The sequence below is a fragment of the Octodon degus genome, unplaced genomic scaffold, assembly GCF_000260255.1.
Source record: "Octodon degus isolate 3935 unplaced genomic scaffold, OctDeg1.0 scaffold00075, whole genome shotgun sequence".
Taxonomy (NCBI): Eukaryota; Metazoa; Chordata; class Mammalia; order Rodentia; family Octodontidae; genus Octodon; species Octodon degus.
In genome coordinates this window covers 10,207,140-10,225,938 of record NW_004524651.1, presented here as the reverse complement: position 1 = coordinate 10,225,938, position 18,799 = coordinate 10,207,140, and the positions used below count along the sequence as shown (strand labels likewise).

Sequence of the window (18,799 nt, the reverse complement as noted above, 5' to 3'; positions counted from 1 at the left end):
CCTCTGGTTCTGCCAAAAAATAAATAAATAAAATAAAAAAAGACATGTTATAAAGATCCACACACACCTGTGTTTAGAGCAGCACCACTCGTCGTAGTTGAATCTTGGAAACAACCTAGATGTCCATTGGTATAGATGAATGGATCAAAACTGAGATTTATATACAGTGGAGTACTACTCTGCCATAAAGAAGGACAGACTTGAGGTGTTTGTGGGAAGACAGGGGCCCCGTGAGGCCTTAACAGTGAGATAAATCAGGCACACACACTTAAAATATCTGTTTCTCTTATATCAGAAACCCAAAATATAAACAAAGAGCAAAATAAAAATTGGATGATTAGAGACAGGGAGAGTGGTCTCTTACAAAAATGGAGGGAGTGGAGATGTAGAAGGAAAGGAATCAGTGTAGGAAAGGCGGTGAAGGAGGAGCTGAGATGAGTCCTATCTGTGAGCACTCCCCCTGCGGAGTGTAAGCATTGTGCCAAACTCCACCATTTAAAGAAGAAATAGTAAAATCAGGGGGAAAAAGTCTTGGCCAGATCTGGTACCTCGCAGGTATGACCAGCAGAGTTCTGAAGCCGAGGCAGAAGCGCGCAACTCTGAGACCCTATCTCAAGATAAGGCGAGCTAAGGGTGCTGCAGGTTGGTGTAGCTCAGGGCAGATGCTTAGGATTTCTCAGTACTGGGGGAAAGCCTCACCCAGGTAGTTCTTGCATGACTGAATGCTTCTTCCTTTTGTGGCCGCTGGTTCTGTTATGCTGTTGCTCCTGGGAGCCAGTCCATGCTGGGGGCAGATGCCACTTTGCCTGGGGCGGCTACTTCCATCTCTCCAGGCCATGGGTTCCAGCAGCTTCTTGTCCAGGCCTGGCTAGCGTGGCTAAGGCGCTTTCAGGATGGGGAAGCTGGGCATGGTGTGCACGGCTGCAATCCCAGCGCTCCGGGGGCTGAAAGGGGAGATCCCAGGGGCAAGCCTGGCCTGGGCAGCCACACAGCTTAGCAAGACCCTGTATCCAAATAAAAAATGAACAAAGCAGGCTGGGGGTGCAGATCCATGGGGAGGTCCTGGATTCAGTCCCCAGCAACAGCCCCCCAAAACAACATAATATGAGAGAAAAAACCTTTGAGATAATGTGGTAGAAAAGTCCCAATAAAGAAGATGTGTTTATTGTTACATAATTGATTGAGCATATGGCCATTAGCCTTTGCTTTTGTGATGAATTGTGCATTGAAATTGTTACTTGCATCATCTCGTTGGTCCCTAGTTGGGGGCAGTAGGGCATAGAACATGCACCCTGAACATCTGCCATGAACACAAGAAGCCCTAGGTGTGTGCAGGTCCAGAACACCGCCCTCAGGTGTCTCTGTGCAAAGCATGCTGGGTGCATTTTCCATGGGAGTGCAAGCTGTACAACCGTCTGTTGTAGGTGTGAGAGACCAGGCCTCCAGAACCAAGGGCCTGGCGGAGTCTGCCAGCCACAGTGCGGCGAGAGCAGTGCAGAAGGTCGTGGGACTGAGCCAGAAGCTGTTTGACACATCAGCTGGCCTGGCCGGAGTGAATGCCACACTTCAGGAGACGCAGGGGCTGCTGCACGACTCCACAGTGACCAGTAGGTCTCAGTCTTTAGGGTCTAGAACAGGGTGACTCATGCATGGTGGGGCTGGTTCACAGCAGTGTCCCTAAAAAATAAATGGAAATGCACTGCCACCTGGATTAGCCCTGAAAGAGGCAAAGAAAGCCTCAGAATGTGCCATTTCTCCGAGTGCATTGGGTGCGTTTCTCCTATCGCTTCTAAAGTGCAAGGACTAGGTTCAGAGGCTGCTCTCCTTATCTGGTGCATCACTAATGATTAATTCGCTCGTCTTCTTTTCCTCCTCTGACTCCCCTGCCACCCTTCGCTCCTTGTATGTGTTAGCTCTGTTGGCCGGAAAGAAAGTTAAAGATGCGGAGACACAAGCCAACCTTTTATTTGATCAGCTGAAGCCTCTGAGGACGTTAGAAGAGAGTCTGAGTAGAAACCTATCGGAAATTAAGCTGCTCATCAGCCAGGCCCGGAAGCAGGCTGCCTCGGTGAGTGGCCCTGGCTTGGAGACCCGCAGCACAGCCCCACCTGCCTCTGCAGACCCCGTCTCAGGAAGCGCAGCGGCCTCTAGCCTTCGCAAGGGTTGCAGGCCAGCGAGAGGCTTCTTCTGCTCGGTCCCGCCTGTGCCCGAAGGTTGTGTCTTTCACTCTTGCTTCCTGGCTGCAGACCCGGGGTGTGGACGGCACTGCTGAGTGTTGCTGTCTTTCTAGGTTTGGCCGGCTGCAGATGGTATCCTTTCTTTCTCCCGTTTAATTTTGATAAGCAAGTACTCCTCAGAGTCTGGGCAGTATGGGTCTCATCCTTCGGGAGGGAGGAAGAAGTTTGTATCCACACCAGTGCGCCCAGATTCCCTTCCCCACACGCATTGAGCACCCCTAGAGAAGTTCCAGGTTAAGAGAATGTGTGGTGGACGGCATCCTGTGACGTGGGGCCTCCTGCGCTCAGGGAGGAGCCCTGACATCATCCGGCGGGAGGAGTCCAGGGTGATGCGTTCCTGGTCTTTAAGGACACAGGTTGATCTCGTTTCGTATATGAAATATCCTCTGACAACCCATCTGACCCAACTTTCTCCTATCTAAACATGTCACTAGGTAGGATTACTTCCACCGTGGTCTGATATCTCGCTTTATGAAACAACAGAAGATTCTGTATTTCAAGAGAGAAAACTGGCCCTTCCCTGGGGTGGAGCTTAGCGCCCCCTGGGCCCACAAGGGAACTGCCTGTGTGTCACTATGGGACGGGGACACGATGCGCTTCCTTCTGCAGATTAAAGTGGCTGTGGCTGCAGACCGAGACTGCATCCGGGCCTACCAGCCTCACATCTCCTCCACCAACTACAACACACTGGCTCTGAACGTGAAGACACAGGAGCCGGACAACCTCCTCTTCTACCTGGGCAGCAGCACCGGGGTCAGTGAGCTCATGGAGAGTGTGTGTTTCCAGTAGACACTTTTCCAGTGAAAAGGAGGAAACGGGCTTCATGAAGTCCCTTGTTCTTCTGCAGTCAGCAAGCTTTGCTCCTGTGAGATGGCGTGCGGTGCCTTGGCCCCGTGGCATCTCTGCCATCTCATCCAAGCCAGGAGCCTAGAGCTCTGCTGTGGCTCACCCCCTGGGAGCCACTGTCACAGCATCAAGTTTTCAGTGCCTCCAGGTTCCTCGTGCCCCAGGACCCCAGGGCTCCCCAGGGAAGAACCACTGCTGCTTGGCTGCTGCAGTGCGAGGGGCCAGTGCCCTTGAGAACATGGGCCCAGCTGATAGTCCCGTCTCCCTCAGAGGGGTCCCTCGATGGCCCTGGACCCCACTGAATTTTGTGGAGAACTTGGTGGCAGACACTGGAAGGCCCAGGCCAGGGCAGGTGCTAGCATCCAAGCTGCCGACCCCCCGGGACTCTAACTTATGCTCCATCCCAGGGAAGGGATTTACAGACCAAAGAGGAATCCTTTAGGGGTGAGAGTACAACTCCCATGGGGCCCTGGATATGATCCCCATCATGGCCAGAGAGGGGGAAAACCTTCAGGCTTTTACTTTCTCTATGGGCAGAGTAAACACCGTGCCAACTCCTTCTTTAAAGTGTCTTTGAGCGAGGCCCCATGGTGCACACCTGTGCGCAGCATGCTGGCAGGCTGAGGCAGGAGGAGCGAAAAACGCGAGCCTACCCTGGGCACCTTAGCAGTTTAGGGAGACCCCGTCTCGAAACAAGAAAGCCGAGGACGTAGCTCAGTGCCCAAGCCTGGGTTCAGCCCTCAGTACAAACCAAGGCATGGGAGGAGGGAGGTCAGGCAGCCAGCGGCGCTGACTCTTCCCGCCCGCCTGTCCCCAGGCTGACTTCCTGGCGGTGGAGACGCGGCGGGGGAAGGTGGCCTTCCTCTGGGACCTGGGCTCTGGGTCTGCGCGGCTGGAGCTCCCAGACCTGCGCATCGATGACGACAGGTGGTACAGCATCCAGGCCACCAGGTACTGCGGGGCTCCTCGAGTGTCCCTCTTAAACTAAGTCTTGTGACCTCTGGTAATAAGCGGAATTCCTCAACAGCCAAACTGCAATCAAAGAACACCTGGTTAGATAAGCTAAACACACAGGGATTTGGTTTTCTTCTTATGCAGAAGAAATAAACTTCGTTGCCTAAATCAGTGATCAAAAAGAAGAAAATATTAAAAGCTTAGATTCTGTATGTGTCAGTATTATTTATAGACAGTCTAGGTCTCGGGCAGCCCACCTGGTAACATATTTACTCCTCCCTAGTGAAGGGGTGTGCACTGGAAGCGGGTCGAATGGTGGCAGCCACGCTCCTGCAGTGCCAGCACCCTGGAGGCTGAGGCAGGAGGGTCACCAGGAGCTCGAGGCCAGCCTCAGATACTTAGTGAGATCCTACCGCAAACAAACAATGGACCAGTGGCTTCTCGGCAGGCAGCCTAGCGCACACCCCTGATCTGTCTCAGAATCTGAGAGGCTGAAGCAGGACTGCCATGAGTTCAAGGCCAGCTGGGACTACTTAGTGAGATCATGCCTCCAAAAACAAAAAGTTTCTGTGGCCAGCAGGGACAGGCAGAGCAGGAGAGGCGGTGGGGATGCCCAGGGGTTGTATTTTCTCAGAATTCAGACACAGCAGTGTTCCCTTTGAAAGCTCCTCTCCAGGGGTAACCACTAAAAGCACCTGGCGCTGTGTCTGTCTGTCTCCCGTTTTCTGCAGTGCTGTGGCTTGGTGGTGGTGGTGGTGGTGTGGTACTGGGTTTTTTATCTCTGAAAATCCGTACAACGTTGAAGACAGCAGCTGTCTTCGGACATTGTTGAAGGCACCATGACTGCTGTGAGCAGGGAGGTAGCGTGCAGCAGATGTGTTCCTGAGAACTGCTAAGAACTGCTCTGTAGGGCTTGGGGGAGTCACCCCAAGTTGCGGCGGTACCCCCAAAATGGGGAGATCCCCAGGGAGAAGCAGCCAGGCTGTGTGTGTGTGTGTGTGTGTGTGTGTACATGTGTACACACGCTGATGCAAGGTCCCTACCGTGCCTTGTGACTCAGGTTTGGGAAGACCGGCTCCTTGAGCGTAAAGGAAGCGAGTGCCACTCAAGAGCCTCGGCCAAGATCCAGCAAATCCCCCGGGACGGCGAACGTGCTGGATATCAACAACTCCACGCTCATGTTTGTCGGAGGACTCGGAGGACAAATCAAGGTGACATTCTGAAGTCCCTCTGAGCAGCTTGGTGGGCTGGGGACCCTGGAAATGAGACGCTGAGTGGCCGCTGTGTTGTGACACACGAGGCATGCTCGGCTCTTGTCATGTTGCCTTGCGGCAGCTCACATGAGGTGCAGGCCTCGGGGCTGGTACCTGGGAGACGCGGCTTCTCACTGGTACGCATGGCAAGCCGGTATTCTTGCTACTTGGCCTTCTCTTCCACTGATGAATGGAGAATACAGTACTTGGTTAATGTCTGTGACATCTTATGTCTCTGTTCTAGCTCTAGCGTTAGTCTAAAACTCGGAAAAGCTCGAAGAGCATGTTGGGGCTGCTGTACAGTATCAGTGGTCCTGTCACCAGTAAAGTTGAGTGACAAGGACTTGGTTTCTATGGGCGAGATTCTCAGCTCTGCTTGTGTGGGTCTCTTCTCTTCAGGGACCCTGGTGACTGAGACAGTCTCCAGCATCCATCTAGGAGCCACACATTTCAGGCCACTCCAAGCTCGGATCCGTGAGAAATGAGGTCCCAGGGAGAAGCTTCGAGTACTTAGAGAATTTTTCCCTCTGGTTTTGTTTGTCTGTCTGCCTTAGAAATCGCCCGCAGTAAAGGTCACCCACTTCAAAGGCTGCATGGGAGAGGCCTTCCTGAACGGCCGGTCTGTCGGCCTGTGGAACTACATCGAGCGGGAGGGCAGGTGTCGAGGCTGCTTCGGAAGGTAAGGCCTCCCTGTGGTGTCATGCGGAGCGTGTTGTTCTGCTGGTCCCTGAGCGCTGCGAGAGGAATTTCCACTTGTCCAGAAGGGACAGGGCTTATCCTCCTAGTCACTTACCGACCGTGAGGGGTGTGTTGCCGATGGCATCGGGGTGGTATTTTAGTATTGACCTCTTTTTGCTGAGTTGTGTATGTTCTGATCCGAGGGCACACTGTCCAGACTTGGGATATCTTCCCAAACAGCTTTGTTTCAGAGAGCCACAGTGGGGCCTTGGTAAAGCACCGTAGATTTGTATTCTGGCTGGGCGTGGTGGGCCGTGTCTAGAGGCCCAGCACTGTGGAGGCTGAGGCAAGAACAGCACCAAGACTGAGGCCAGCCTGAGCGACAGAGTGAGTTCCAGGCCAGCCTCAACTGCAAAGCGATACTGCATTTCAAAGTAAAACAAATGAAAGAGATCTTTACTCCACCATTGCCTAAATGTGGTGTGCATGTGTGTGCAGTCGATTTTTATAGGTAAGTTCTTTCTTACTCCTAAGGGAGCTCTGTGATCCTGGAGATATAATACACTGAGAAATGCGGACCAACTGGTGTCCTTTTGTGTGTACTGACATAAAAGAAGGCATTTAATAACAGTCTTACTGAGTTCAACACCAGTCACCGTAACAGAATCACCCTGTCCCCCAAGTGTCTAGGACTGGCTTCAGCACAAAGGAAACTTTGCAGGAGACCGGCGTAGCGTCTGGCGGGACCTCTGTCGATGGGTGTCATTACTGACGGCGAGTCACTGGTGGGGCTTCGTTGTCGGCTCACATTGTCACGTGGCTCAGTGCCTGGGACGTGACATGTAAACCTTTCTTTGCTCGCTGCTGCCCTTACAGGCTTATGAGCAGCATCTTGCTACTGCAGCCCGAGGGGGGGAAGAGTGTGTGTGGGCTTCGAGGCGCTCAGGCCCCTGCCTGGCCTCTGCCACACTTCACCCGGCCACTCTGGGTAATGCGTGTGTCTCTTCACCTCGCTGAGGACTGGCTTCTTCCTCCAGAAAAGGGACAGATTGCCTTTGTCCTACCCGCCTCGCCGAATGATTGTACCTGAAAATACTTTCATGTGATCGAGTCAGATACCCGGCTCCGTTCTGCACTGGTTTTCTGGTAGTGATAGGATGTTTTTTTCTAGATTAACGTGCTCAGGATTACTTCCTCAGCAATAAATGTAGGGTGCTACCCGTTTTTGTCACTTGGGGAGTATCAGAAATCCCATGACCTTGGGAAGTCGTGCTGCTGTTCCGGATGTCACCCAGCGTGAGGACATCACTGTGCTCAGACTCTCTGAGCTGCACGACGTAAGGGCAAGCGGTGGAGTATTTCCAGTGTTTTGGGATGTGGCCCTGCCGGAGGTGCTAGCAGCAGTGGCCCTTTGCATTCCTGGCACACCCTCTCCTAACTCCTTTTCCCGCGGCACAGATAAGGCCTGCAGCAGCCACGAATATGCAGGTTGTTCTAAGGGCACTGGAAGCAAGAAAGGACCGCTTGTATTGGAGGACAGCGCGGCGAGCTAGCTGACACGCACATCTAGGCGTTGGGTGCAGGGACGTCTTCGTAGCAGCTGTCTCCTGTGAGGACACTTCTCTTCGTCACAGGGCACTCTGCTTACGGTAGCTTTCTTTTCTGGAAGCAGCTCGGCATCTGATCTCGTGGCAGGTGTAATTCAGATATAGGCGGAATGTCCCTTACTTGAGATGCTTGGGGCAAGAGTTACTTCAGATTTGGGTTTCGCTGGGTAGAATGCGATGTGTGCTTGTACGCAACGAGCTGCGTTGCGGACGCAGGGCACTAGGTCGAAGCACAGAACTCACATCTGGCCCCCCTTAGCCTCACAGCCTGAGGGTAATTTTGTTTGCTATTTTTATTAATTTTGTGCATAAAACAGTGTCATGGTGTAGAGTTTTGCACTTGAGGCTGCACGTTGGTGCTCAAAACATTCTAAGTTCTGGAGATTTCAGATTTTGAGGTTAGGGGTGTGCAGCATGTGCTGCGGTTGACGCTCGCTGTCAAATGATGGAAATGGCGGCTCCCCCATTGCTTCGGTGAGGGCGAAGCCAGCAGATCCCCACTTGTGCCCTTTTGCCCCCAGAGAGGGGGTGGGATTTCACTTCTTCTGCTCTGCAGCCCCCAGAATGAAGACTCGTCCTTCCACTTCGATGGGAGCGGGTATTCTGTCGTGGAGAAGACCACGCGGGCCACCGTGACCCAGATTGTCCTGCTCTTTAATACCTTCTTACCTCACGGGCTGCTCCTCTACCTGGCTTCCAGCGGCACCGTAAGAGCCTTGCAGGGCCCTGAGCCCGCTGCGAGGGCTGTTTGGATGGCAGCAGGGTCGTGTGTGTTGGAGCAGGGAGGGTTTGCTGACACCTTGTGCGCGTACGTGTGCAGTCTGTGAGGCGCTAGACATAGTGAACGTGTGCTGTCCAGTCTCCCTGTGTGGAACCATGAGTCACCTAATGGATTCCTGGAGGGCCTGGGGAAGTGCAGCGGAGCAGCAGGGGGCCACGCCTCGCAGTCACAGGACACGGCTGAGCACTTGGGAGCTCAGTTTCAGCTGAACAACACCTCTTCCTTCGTCGGTGCTCACTGTGACCACGGAGGCCGCGTTGGGCCCACACCCAGCGGCCCGCTTTGCTGTCGCTGTGCCTGCGCTGGCTGGCTCTTCCTGCCGCTCACTCTGCAGCTTTCCCTTTTAGGATCCAGCCTTGTATCAGGCTGAGTGATGAGACGGAAGAGATTTGAGTTGTCTCAAATGCAGTGTGGGTTGGGTATCAGTGAGCAGTGTGTTGTCTGTGTCTGGGGAATGTTCGAGAAAGTCCTGGCGGATATTCTTAGTGTCATGGCTCCGGTCACTAGTTATGGAGCCCAGGGGGCATTTCCCCAGTTTGACTTCTAGTTTCTGCCATCCCTGACGGAAAAGAGGAGAAGTCTTCGGGTGGAGACAGCAGTGGGAAACTGATCTCTCCTTTACAGAAAGACTTTTTGTCCATCGAGCTGGTCAATGGCAGAGTCAGAGTGATGGTTGACCTGGGCTCAGGACCCCTCACTCTCACAACGGACAGGCGGTATAACAACGGAACCTGGTACAAAATCGCCTTCCAGCGAAACCGGAAGCAAGGTAGGGGCACGGGTGGACGCGCCATGCTGGTTGCCCTCGTGAGGATGGACGTCCAGCAGTCTTACTCCGCACAGAGCTTCCTGGTGTCCCCGAGTGACGTTCTAGCCCGCCGCCCTAAGCGCTGGGCCACAGCAGCACTCAGGTGGTGCAGCAGTGGTAAGCCGCTGGTGGCTTCGTAGTGCATTTTGCTGGAGGAGTGTTGCCCGTGTGAGCTCGTGTAGAGGCCATGCTGGAGCGAGAAAGCAGATCGTCACTGTTTTCTTTCACACTCCTCTGTCCTCCCTTAGCAGTTGCATCCTGAATTTACTGACTTTTCAGAAAGAAGCAAATGTGTAAATACCACGTTGTCTTCCTAGTGTGAGACGCCAAAAGAGTAAATGCAATCATATATATATATATATATATATATATATGATTAAATATAAAAGCTAGTTAAGGCCTGGGGCTGTAGCTCAGTAGCACAAGGCTTGCCTGGCACACACAAGGTCCTAGAGCTTCATTCCCAGCACAAAAAATAAAAATTAAAAGATAGTCAAAATGTTTGTACTCCTAATTTCTCGCAGTTCTCTGAACAGATAGGTTTGTGCTGATACTGTTTGGACAATTAAAGTCTGGTATCTTGTACTCTATATAACTAATTGAAAGGATAACATTACCCAGTGTTTCAACCATTGTTATCCTCCTGTCATATTGTTTTGGAATTTTTTCTTTAAAATAAAAATTTTAAAATAAATTTACTAAGATTTTTTGCAGAATAGTCAAGAACAATGGCTGGCCAGATCTGGAGTCTTTAAAATAACACAGCCCACAGCCGTGTAAAACAAACTTTACAGGCAGAAGCTTGCATATGCTCCAGTGACGAAAGCGGCTGCTACTTTACTCCTCCTCTGGCTCCTTGCAGGGCTCCTGGCCGTCATTGATGTCTACAACACCAGTGACAAGGAGACCAAGCAGGGCGAAGCGCCGGGGGCCTCTTCGGACCTCAACCGGCTGGATAAGGATCCGATATACGTCGGTGGACTGCCTCGGTCGAGGATTCCCAGGTAGGATGGTCTTGCTTGGGTATCAGTTTCCTGGAGCTGCTGTAACAAAATAGCATGAGCAACAGCAAGTGTATTTCCACCGTCCTGGAGGTCACAGGCCCACAGCCAAGGTGGGAACAGGCTGCCTCCCTGCGAGCGAGGGCAGTGACAGCGTTGCTCCCACTCTCGGGTGCTCTGGGGCTCCTAGGTGGTGTCTCCCTCCCTTTCGTACTTCACGCTCTCTGTAGACCTTTTAGAATAGTTGAGTCTCTTTAAGCTCCAAAAAGAAAAAGCCACACACAAACTGTGCTTTCTGCAGACCTCTCTGGATTGTCCTCTATGTGATGAGTGAGCCGTGTATGCGAACCCCCAGAGACCAGCACAGGAAGCTGGGTGACAGATGACAGCTTCGGGGACTGCAGGGTCCTTTTCAATACTGACCCGTGCTTCACTGTCTGACTTTAATGATTTATATAAACTTTTTGGAATTCATTGTCTTTACATTGGACAAATGAAGCTCTAAAACTTTTGCACACTATTAAAAAACATACCATGTGTGAAAGACCAGCAGTGCTGACCATACAGCTCCAGGGAAGGGGGTCACCACGCGTGACCGGCTTGGTGGGTGTACCCAGCCAAAGCCTCTGGCAGCTGTGTCACCCTAGTGGAAGCCTGACGTAACTGACTTCAGAAGAGGAAAAGCCTCTGTTGGCTCACAGTTAGGAAGGTGCTGGTCTGTGGTCCATTGACGATGTGTTTGGGCCAGTGGTGAAGCAGCACCCTTTCGGAAGTGCGTGGTGGAGCAAGCTGCTCATTTCAGGGAAACCAGGAAGTGAAATGAGAAACAGGAAATGCTCTGGGTCCCCCTGCAAGGACATGCCTTAGTGACCTCTCTTTTCCACTAAGCCCTGCCACCTAAAGGTTCTGCCACCTCCCAGTGGTACTGCAGACTGGGGACCCAGCCTGCATGCAGGACATGGCCTTTTGGGTGCATTTGAGATCCAAGCCACAGAGCCAGTCTGTAGCTCAGGCTTTTGCAGAGCCCCAGTTGTGGCTCTGGCGTGTGGCCATCCCAGGTGCAGTGCTGTTTGACCTCACTGCCCAGACAGAGCCAGGCCAGAAGCTGTCTCCTGATGCCCACTCTGGGTGCCCTTCCCTGTCATGCAGGACAAGGAGCTCTCCTAGAGCCAGAGTTGGGTAGTAGTTTATCTACACACAGCCGAGACACTGGAGCAAAGGGAGGGTGGGACTTCTTTGTTCAAATTGGAAGAAGCTAAAAGGACCGAAACAGCCTCAAATCATGTGGCTGCTGGGTGGTCCCCAGCTTGGTGCACCCCTGCAAGGGTTGGCCTGTGGCTTCCTGCTGCTCCTGTGACAGCCGACACTTGGGGTGCAGTTCAGGATACGCAGTAGGCTCTGTGTGTAGGAAGTGAGACCCTGGGGCCTGCAGCCTCTCCCGCAGATGCGTCAGCTTCTGCTAAGGACAGGGCCCTGGTCGGAGGCTGAGGGTGCAGAGTCCTGCTCCCCTCCAGATGTGCTTTGTCCTTTGGGACCACGTTCATGAATGTGCAGTCTAGTCTGCAGCCAGTGGGCTCTCCCTTTTCCGTCTAGGAGGTAGTGCCACCCGCCCTGCCCCGTGGGAGCGAGCATGCTGCACCACGTGGAGACTGCCTCGCCATCGCTGCTTCCGCTGCCTCCCAACAGGCTTTCCTAGAACTGGCCCTTTAGAACTCGCCTTAAAATACACTTTAGTTTCTCATTTAACTGCTTGGCAGTACTGAGGATTGACCATAGGCAATGCTGATCTCCATCCCCAGCCCTTTTCTTCATTTTGAGACAGTGTCTTGCTGTGTCATCTAGACTAGCCTTGCACTTGTGATCCTCCTGCCTCAGCCTCCTGAGGAGCTGGGATTATATTCACATGTCCCCGTAACTGGATAAGAGACATCTTTTATGTGGGAGGTCACAAAGCAGCCTGGTCCTAAGGAGGTATTCGTTCTACCTGCAGGTCTCCCCATCATGTCATTCTTTTGTGGTGTCCTTAACACTTGGGCAAAGTGGCATGTGGACAAGGGCTTTCCACTGGTTCTCCAGAAGTGGCATTATAAACGCCACCTTTCATCGCAGTATTCTCCTGTGCTTCCCTGCAGGAGAGGCGTGACCAGCAAAAGCTACGTGGGCTGCATCAAGAACCTTGAAATATCCAGGTCCACCTTCGATCTGCTGCGGAACTCCTATGGCGTGGGCAAAGGCTGCGTCCTGGAGGTGGGACCGCTTTGGTTAACAGAGGGGTAACCAGAAGTTAGCTGGCAGCTGGGTGGGGGGACGATTTGGGCTGCGCAGGCAGTCCCCTGCTCAGCAAGCTCACCTCCCTGTCCTGGCCCAGCCCATCCGCAGCGTCAGCTTCCTGAGAGGCGGCTACGTGGCGCTGCCACCCCAGCCTCTGTTGCCGGATTCGGAACTGCTGGCCACGTTTGCCACCACCAACAGCAGCGGCATCCTTCTGGCTGCCATTGGCCAGGGTGCGGAGGAGCAGGGCCGGCGCCCCACACCCGTGGTGAGTGTGCCTAGGGAGTGGGGTGACGGCTGCTGAGCGGCTTCCTCTGAGTCAGTGACTTCTAGTGTGGCAGCGTCATCAGGCTCCTGAGCCCGGCGAGAGGGACAGAGGTCTCTGCCACCCTCCTCCGGGGAGCGCAGCCGCACAGGGGCTGTGCAGTGCTCCTTCTGTTCTGCATAGGTCACGGTTGCCTCACTGTGTTCTAGGCTGGAAAGAGGTGGGCAGGAGTGGGACCCTGGTGAGCGTCACCACAGCCGGCCTGTCTCCTTGTTGGAAGGGACAAGGAGGACACTAGCGGTCTGCCTCCTGAGAGCAGCTGGTGCCCCTGCAGTTAACGCAGTGGGAAGTGCAGACACCGCGTCCCCACCCTGCGAGGCAGATGCAGCCTCTCCTGGCTTATTGTTGAGCAAGAAATGGATTCAGAGAGCCCAGGGTCACACGGTGTCAGGGTCAGAGCTGGGCCTGCAGCCCCAGCCCACAGACCCTAGTGGCAGCGTGATCTGTTTGTGAGAGTGTGTGTGTGTGTGTGTGTGTGTGCGCGCGCGCGCACAGCTGGCCTTGAACTCCCTGGAGCGACCCTCCTGCCTTGGCCTCCCTAGTGCTGGGATTCCAGGCCTGCAGCACCACACCTGGCTCTAAAGTGAACCATGTGCAGCCCGCATTTCAGTAGTGTTTAATGCAGTGTTGGAAAGCCCCCACTTCTCCCTCTTGTTCCAAATGTCTGCACCACAAATCAACAGCTGGTGCCCCAGGCAGTGGGGGCCCCTGGCCGCCTCCCCTCCCAGCCCAGGCAGTCTGCCCCTTGTGTCTGCAGCTGGATTTAACCTAGTTTGGACCTTTTACATAGATCGGATCACAGAGGATGTGACCTTGTTGGGCACCTTAGCTCTTCATTCCTTGCTGCGACTGAGCCCGTTCTCCCTCACTGATACCGTGCATTTCGCCAGCTGCTCCTCAGATGTTGGGTGGGTTATTTCTGCTCTTTAGGTGGTTATGGAAGAGCAGTGCTCGGAACATTTGTTTGAGCTGTTTTCAGCTCTTCTGGACCAGTTTCTAGGAGCAGAATTGCTGCTCATGTGGTAATTCTGTGTTCAATTCTTACAGAAACTGCCAAGTTCTTTCCATCTGCCAGTCCTCTGTGTGTGTGTGCGTGTGTGCGTGTGTGCGTGTGCGTGTGTGTGTGTGTGTATGTGTGTGTGTGTTACTGGCGACTCAGCCCAGGGAGCCTACTGCTGGACAGCATCCTCAGCCTCTCTTATTTTTCATTTGAAACAGGCTCTCAATAAGTGTACCTGGCTCACCCCAAACTTAACGAGCCTCTTGCCTCAGCCTCCTGAGTGTCGAGGTTCCAGGCGTGCGCCACCAATCCTGATAAGGTCACTTGTAGTTTCTTAGGAAAGTGCAGCACACAGACGTGGTGTCGATCAGTGCTGCGATCCCTTTCTACCTGGGGCTTTCCGCACAGTTATGCTTTTTCACTGTGTGGCTCAAGCCTTAAAGACCTTCAGACATTTTCAAGCACCTCAGCTTAGGAGCTGGGGAGATGGTTCAGTGGAATAAGCGCTTCCCTGGCAAGCGCAAGGGCCTGAGTTCAATCCCCAGTTCCACCAAAACAAACAGACAAACAAACAGACACCTGGCTTCCTAATGCTCCTTTTAGAAATGTGGGAGAAAATTCTACAAGCCAGCGTAAGACTGAACTAAATGTCCTACTATGTAATAATAGGAAGTTAGAAACAATTTTAAATGTTGTTGACAAAAAAAAAAATTCACTCACTTGTTGGTCCTGCACAATGTAACGAGAGGCAGAAGGGAACTGCGTGACAGTGGAACTGCTACGGGAATTGGTGAGCTTCTTAAGTAATTGGCTTGGTTTGCGTTGTTATTCTTGCATTTTTTTATAGAAGATGAAGATTTGAAAAGTCATTTCAGCCAGGCATGGTGGCACACACATGTAATCTCAGCACTCGTGAGGCTGAGGCAGGAAGGTCGCCCTGAGTTTGAGACCAGCCTGGGCTACAGAGTCCAGGCCAGCCCGAATACACAGTGAGATCCTGTCTCAAAAACACGAATAAATGAAGTAAAGTGAAAGACACTTCATGATGTGTTTGTGGGGACTCTCTCTGCCACCTGCAGCCCTTCTTCGCCGTCTTGCTGGTCCATGGCCACGTGGAAGTGCACGTCAGTCTCGGGAATGGGACCAGCCTGCGGAAGGTCCTGGTGCACGCTCCCTCGGGCACCTATAGCGACGGGCAGGAGCATTCCATCTCCGTGGTGAGGACGCGGAGGTACGGTGGCCTGCAAGGCAGGCGAGAAGGCGCTGGAGCCAGAGGGTCTCCGTGGTGTCCTCGAGGCGGTGTGACGTGCAGTGACCCCAAGTGTGGCTCCAGCAGCAGTCATTAGCAGTTGGCAATGAGTTTTTATCATTTCTGAAACACTTGTAGAAACTTGCCAGAATGCTTCGCTGGGGTCAGTTCCCTCTGTTTTTGCCCAGGTGGTTGTGGGACTTTCCTAGGTCAGCAGCCCTAGCCCTGCCCTGCTGGGGTCCATGTAAAGCAAGCATCTTTACAGTGGCGTAACTGACAAACACAGAGTGCTAGCGCCGGCTGGCGGGCAGTAGTGCGCAGCGGCAGTGAGGAGCAGCACACCAGCGCTCCCACCTTCTCCTCCAAGGTCGCAAGCACCCTGTCTTAAAACTACAGAGGAGGATTTTATTGTAGGTAGAGGTTAACAGTAGAGGTTTCAGGTATTTCACAGCCTTTCATTCATTTCTGAAGAACGTTCATTTGTAAGCTTTACATTTCAAAACACTTTTATTCACACGTCGTATGTAAAATTTTACCCTCAAGGAATTTTATTATTAAGAACTTGCTGGGAATGACTCAGGTTTATCCTTCTTTATATTAAATGCAATAAATCAGACACAAGCTTCAAATACTTCTAGGTTTCTATTCTATGAGAAACTCAAAATACCAAAAAAAAAAAAAAAGCCAAATAAAAAATAGATAGTTGGGAGAGGAGCAGATTCTGTTCAGGCGGACTGGAGATGGGGGGATGGAGGGCGGGGCAGGCGGAGAGGAGGGCGGGGGGCGGGGGGCATGCGCTGCACTGGCCCCTCCTGAGTGCTGGTGTCATTATGCACTGTAAACACGCACTAATGCAAAATTTTAAAATACTTGTTAGAAAAAGGTTTTCTGGAGTTGTGCATTAAAGTGAGGCCAGGCTTCCATTCCACTTAGGAGATGTTTTGCTGTCCTTGTAGAATTCTCACTGTGCAGCTGGATGAGATGACACCAGTGGAGATGAGGTTGGGCCCGTTAGCGGACAGCAGGACCGTCAACGCATCAGCCCTGTACATAGGGGGCATTCCCGAGGGGGAGCGGACGTCAGTGCTCAAGATGAGGGGCTCGTTCCATGGCTGCATCAGAAACCTCGTCTTCAACAGGGAGTGAGTGTCCCAGCTCCCAGCGTGTTTCTCCCTGCTGCCCTCGGCGGGTGGACACAGGCAGGCATCTGCGAGGAGAGCATATGCCCCTCACCGTCAAGGTCCCCCAGATCTGGTCATCAGACTGTGTATTTGAAAACCTCTGACCATTGTGGGGTTGTCAGTAACCTTCTAAGGCTAACCTATCTTTCTTTTTTTTTTTTTTTGTGGAACCGGGGATTGAACTCAGGCCCTTGCGCTTGCCAGGGAAGTGCTTATTCCACTGAGCCTTCTCCCCGGCCCTAACCTATCTTTCTGATACGTACTTACAATGGCGATGGCAAACCTTTCAGGGACCGAGTGTCCAAACGTAACTGAGCTGCTGGCACTGTCAGATGACAGATGTTTCTGCAAAAGCAGCTGCCGCATAGCTAAGAACTGGTCACCTCTGTTCTCCAGCGGAGCCGTGATAGGGGAGAGGATTGTCCAGGCCTGCGGCTGTTTGCCTGTCCACTCTAGCATCGCTGTGGAGGAATCAGGGCTCCACCCTGCAGGCCAGGAAGTACATGGAACTCAGGAAACAGAGGCCCCCACCTGGCCAGGCTGCTCACCCGTTTGCGACCTTGACTGAGGGTCTGGGTCTTCCAGCTCATAGTGTTTCTCTCCACGAAAGCTTAGGCAGCCCTAGAATTAGCAAGTATAGACTGTAGCATCAGTTGGGTCGGGTCCCAGCTCGGCATGGGGTTGGTCCACCCTGTTGGCTATGCCATCCCACGTTCACCCAAAACTGGGCGCCCAGCAGAGCACCATCAGCACCCATGCAGGCCCAGGACACCCTGCTGGAGCCACAGAGGAAGGGGTGAGGGTAGGTGCAGCCCAGGACCTGGCAAGGGAAACCTGCCAACCGGAAGCCAGTGGGCAGCCAGAGACAGGAGGACAGACAGCATTGGGGTGTTAAGCCCACACTCACGATGCTCAGGGACGGCATGGCCACCAGTATGGGCACTGCAGGTTGGGTCACTGGACGATGGTCAGATTCAGGTCTCCAAGCGTGGCTTGTCATGGGTATTGAATTGCTCAGTAATCAAATTCAGGTCTCGTTTAACTCAGTTTATGAGCAGAATTGAGGGGAGAATTAAATTTGTGAGCTGAGGTACCTCTGTATCTGTCACCTGCACTTCAGAACATTCGGATCAAACCTCCCAGAATGTAACAAAAGCTTCTCATAAAAATACTGATTTAAAAAAAAAAAATACTGATTCCTTGGGCCCACGCACAGCTGGGGAACAGCACAGGAAGTGGTGTGAGAGTCGCGCGTCCTTCCCTTGGAAGACAATTTCTGGTTTGCTCGTAGGCTTCTGGATTTCACCAGCGCAGTGGCCTCAGAGCAAGTGGATCTGGACAGCTGCCTGCTAGCGGAAAGGCCCCAGCCGGCCGCTGGTGAGGAACAGGACCAGGGCGAGCTGCCGCCACAGCCCCGCGCTGTCCCAAGGCCGGTGAGTGTAGGTTTTGCAGGGCTTCCCGCTGGGCTGCTTGAGAGCCAGTGCGGGCCACAGAGGGTAACCAGGCGCAGCCCCACCCTGGAGCTTGCGTGGGGACTGGCAGGCTGGAGGTGTGGAGAGTCCGGGCCAGCACCCAGGAGGGCTGCACAGGGCCAGCAGCAAGGCTGTGCCTGCCGAGCTACAGGTGACAGCCACGGCATCCTCTGGGCACCCCGGCATCTGCTCGGTGCCCCAGCATCCTCTGGGCACCCCGCTCTCTATCACGTGAGCCTCGTTTCTGCTTTCCATTTAGCTGGGGCAACACGAGAGGAAGTGCTCAGCCCCCAGCCACTGTGCACAGGCCTGGTGCTTGAGAGGAAAGGTCTGGCTCACTCCGAGCAGCTGGCCTTGCTCCTCTTTACCTCCTCCCCCATGGTGCCATTGTCTTGACTGGAAGCGGGCACTGTGGCACCCATTGGCCCCTCGTCCACAAGCACTCCCTTCCACACAAGCTGGTCTCAGGAGTCCAGGGCAGCTTTCTCAGTGGCAGCTGCAGACTACAGTCAGGACGTGTCAGGGTATGGAGCCCTGCGGGACAGCCAGCAACACCTGGGGACCACGCTGCTCTCTCTCCCCACCCCTGGGTCTACTCACATCTCCAGAGAGTCAGGGTGGGTGGGGACAGCCTAGAGACCCGTGAGGGGATCGCCTGTGTTCTCAGGAAGGTCTGACCTCTAGCGGGCCAGGTTGGAAGACAGCCTCCCACCCATGCTTGGAGAGACAGGGTCAGTGAGTGCATCCTTTGAACCAAGGCTGTGCAGTGCAGACCCTGTGGGGCTGCTGGCACGGGAGGGGTGTGCGAGGTCCTCTCCATGGGTCCTAGGTGGCAGCTGAGGGTCCCTGCCTGCTCTCTACAGGGCCGGTGTGCGGTGGACCCGGCTCCACAGTTCGTTTCCAGTGCGCGCCAGTTTGGCCTCTCAAAGAACAGCCACGTGGTGCTGCCTTTTGACCAGTCAGAGGTCAGAAAAAGGTAGGTGCTGCCCCAGGGGAGGGCACGTCATCGGCAAGGGAGGGGTGCGGACCCGAGTGGCCCTGCAGCCACCTGCTAGACATGGCCTCCCACCGCACTTGCAGTGTCCTGGCTCCTGCCTGGGGGCCTAAACCAGACACTTCAGCTGAGCTCTTTGCTC

The 18,799-nt window shown here is 53.6% G+C and overlaps 1 protein-coding gene across 1 annotated transcript in view; it reads left to right on the top strand.

Moving 5' to 3' along the window:
- Lama1 (laminin subunit alpha 1) overlaps nucleotides 1–18,799 on the top strand; it is a 139,031-nt gene that overhangs the window by 115,550 nt on the left and 4,682 nt on the right. The window contains exons 43-58 of the mRNA XM_004635832.2: nucleotides 1,425–1,607; nucleotides 1,914–2,068; nucleotides 2,847–2,990; nucleotides 3,901–4,034; nucleotides 5,098–5,248; nucleotides 5,845–5,969; nucleotides 8,132–8,282; nucleotides 8,981–9,125; nucleotides 10,027–10,168; nucleotides 12,298–12,412; nucleotides 12,534–12,704; nucleotides 14,841–14,992; nucleotides 15,967–16,152; nucleotides 17,483–17,624; nucleotides 18,527–18,639; nucleotides 18,744–18,750. Coding sequence (XP_004635889.1) covers nucleotides 1,425–1,607; nucleotides 1,914–2,068; nucleotides 2,847–2,990; nucleotides 3,901–4,034; nucleotides 5,098–5,248; nucleotides 5,845–5,969; nucleotides 8,132–8,282; nucleotides 8,981–9,125; nucleotides 10,027–10,168; nucleotides 12,298–12,412; nucleotides 12,534–12,704; nucleotides 14,841–14,992; nucleotides 15,967–16,152; nucleotides 17,483–17,624; nucleotides 18,527–18,639; nucleotides 18,744–18,750 — 2,216 coding nt within the window. The remainder of the gene's footprint in view (nucleotides 1–1,424; nucleotides 1,608–1,913; nucleotides 2,069–2,846; nucleotides 2,991–3,900; nucleotides 4,035–5,097; nucleotides 5,249–5,844; nucleotides 5,970–8,131; nucleotides 8,283–8,980; nucleotides 9,126–10,026; nucleotides 10,169–12,297; nucleotides 12,413–12,533; nucleotides 12,705–14,840; nucleotides 14,993–15,966; nucleotides 16,153–17,482; nucleotides 17,625–18,526; nucleotides 18,640–18,743; nucleotides 18,751–18,799) is intronic.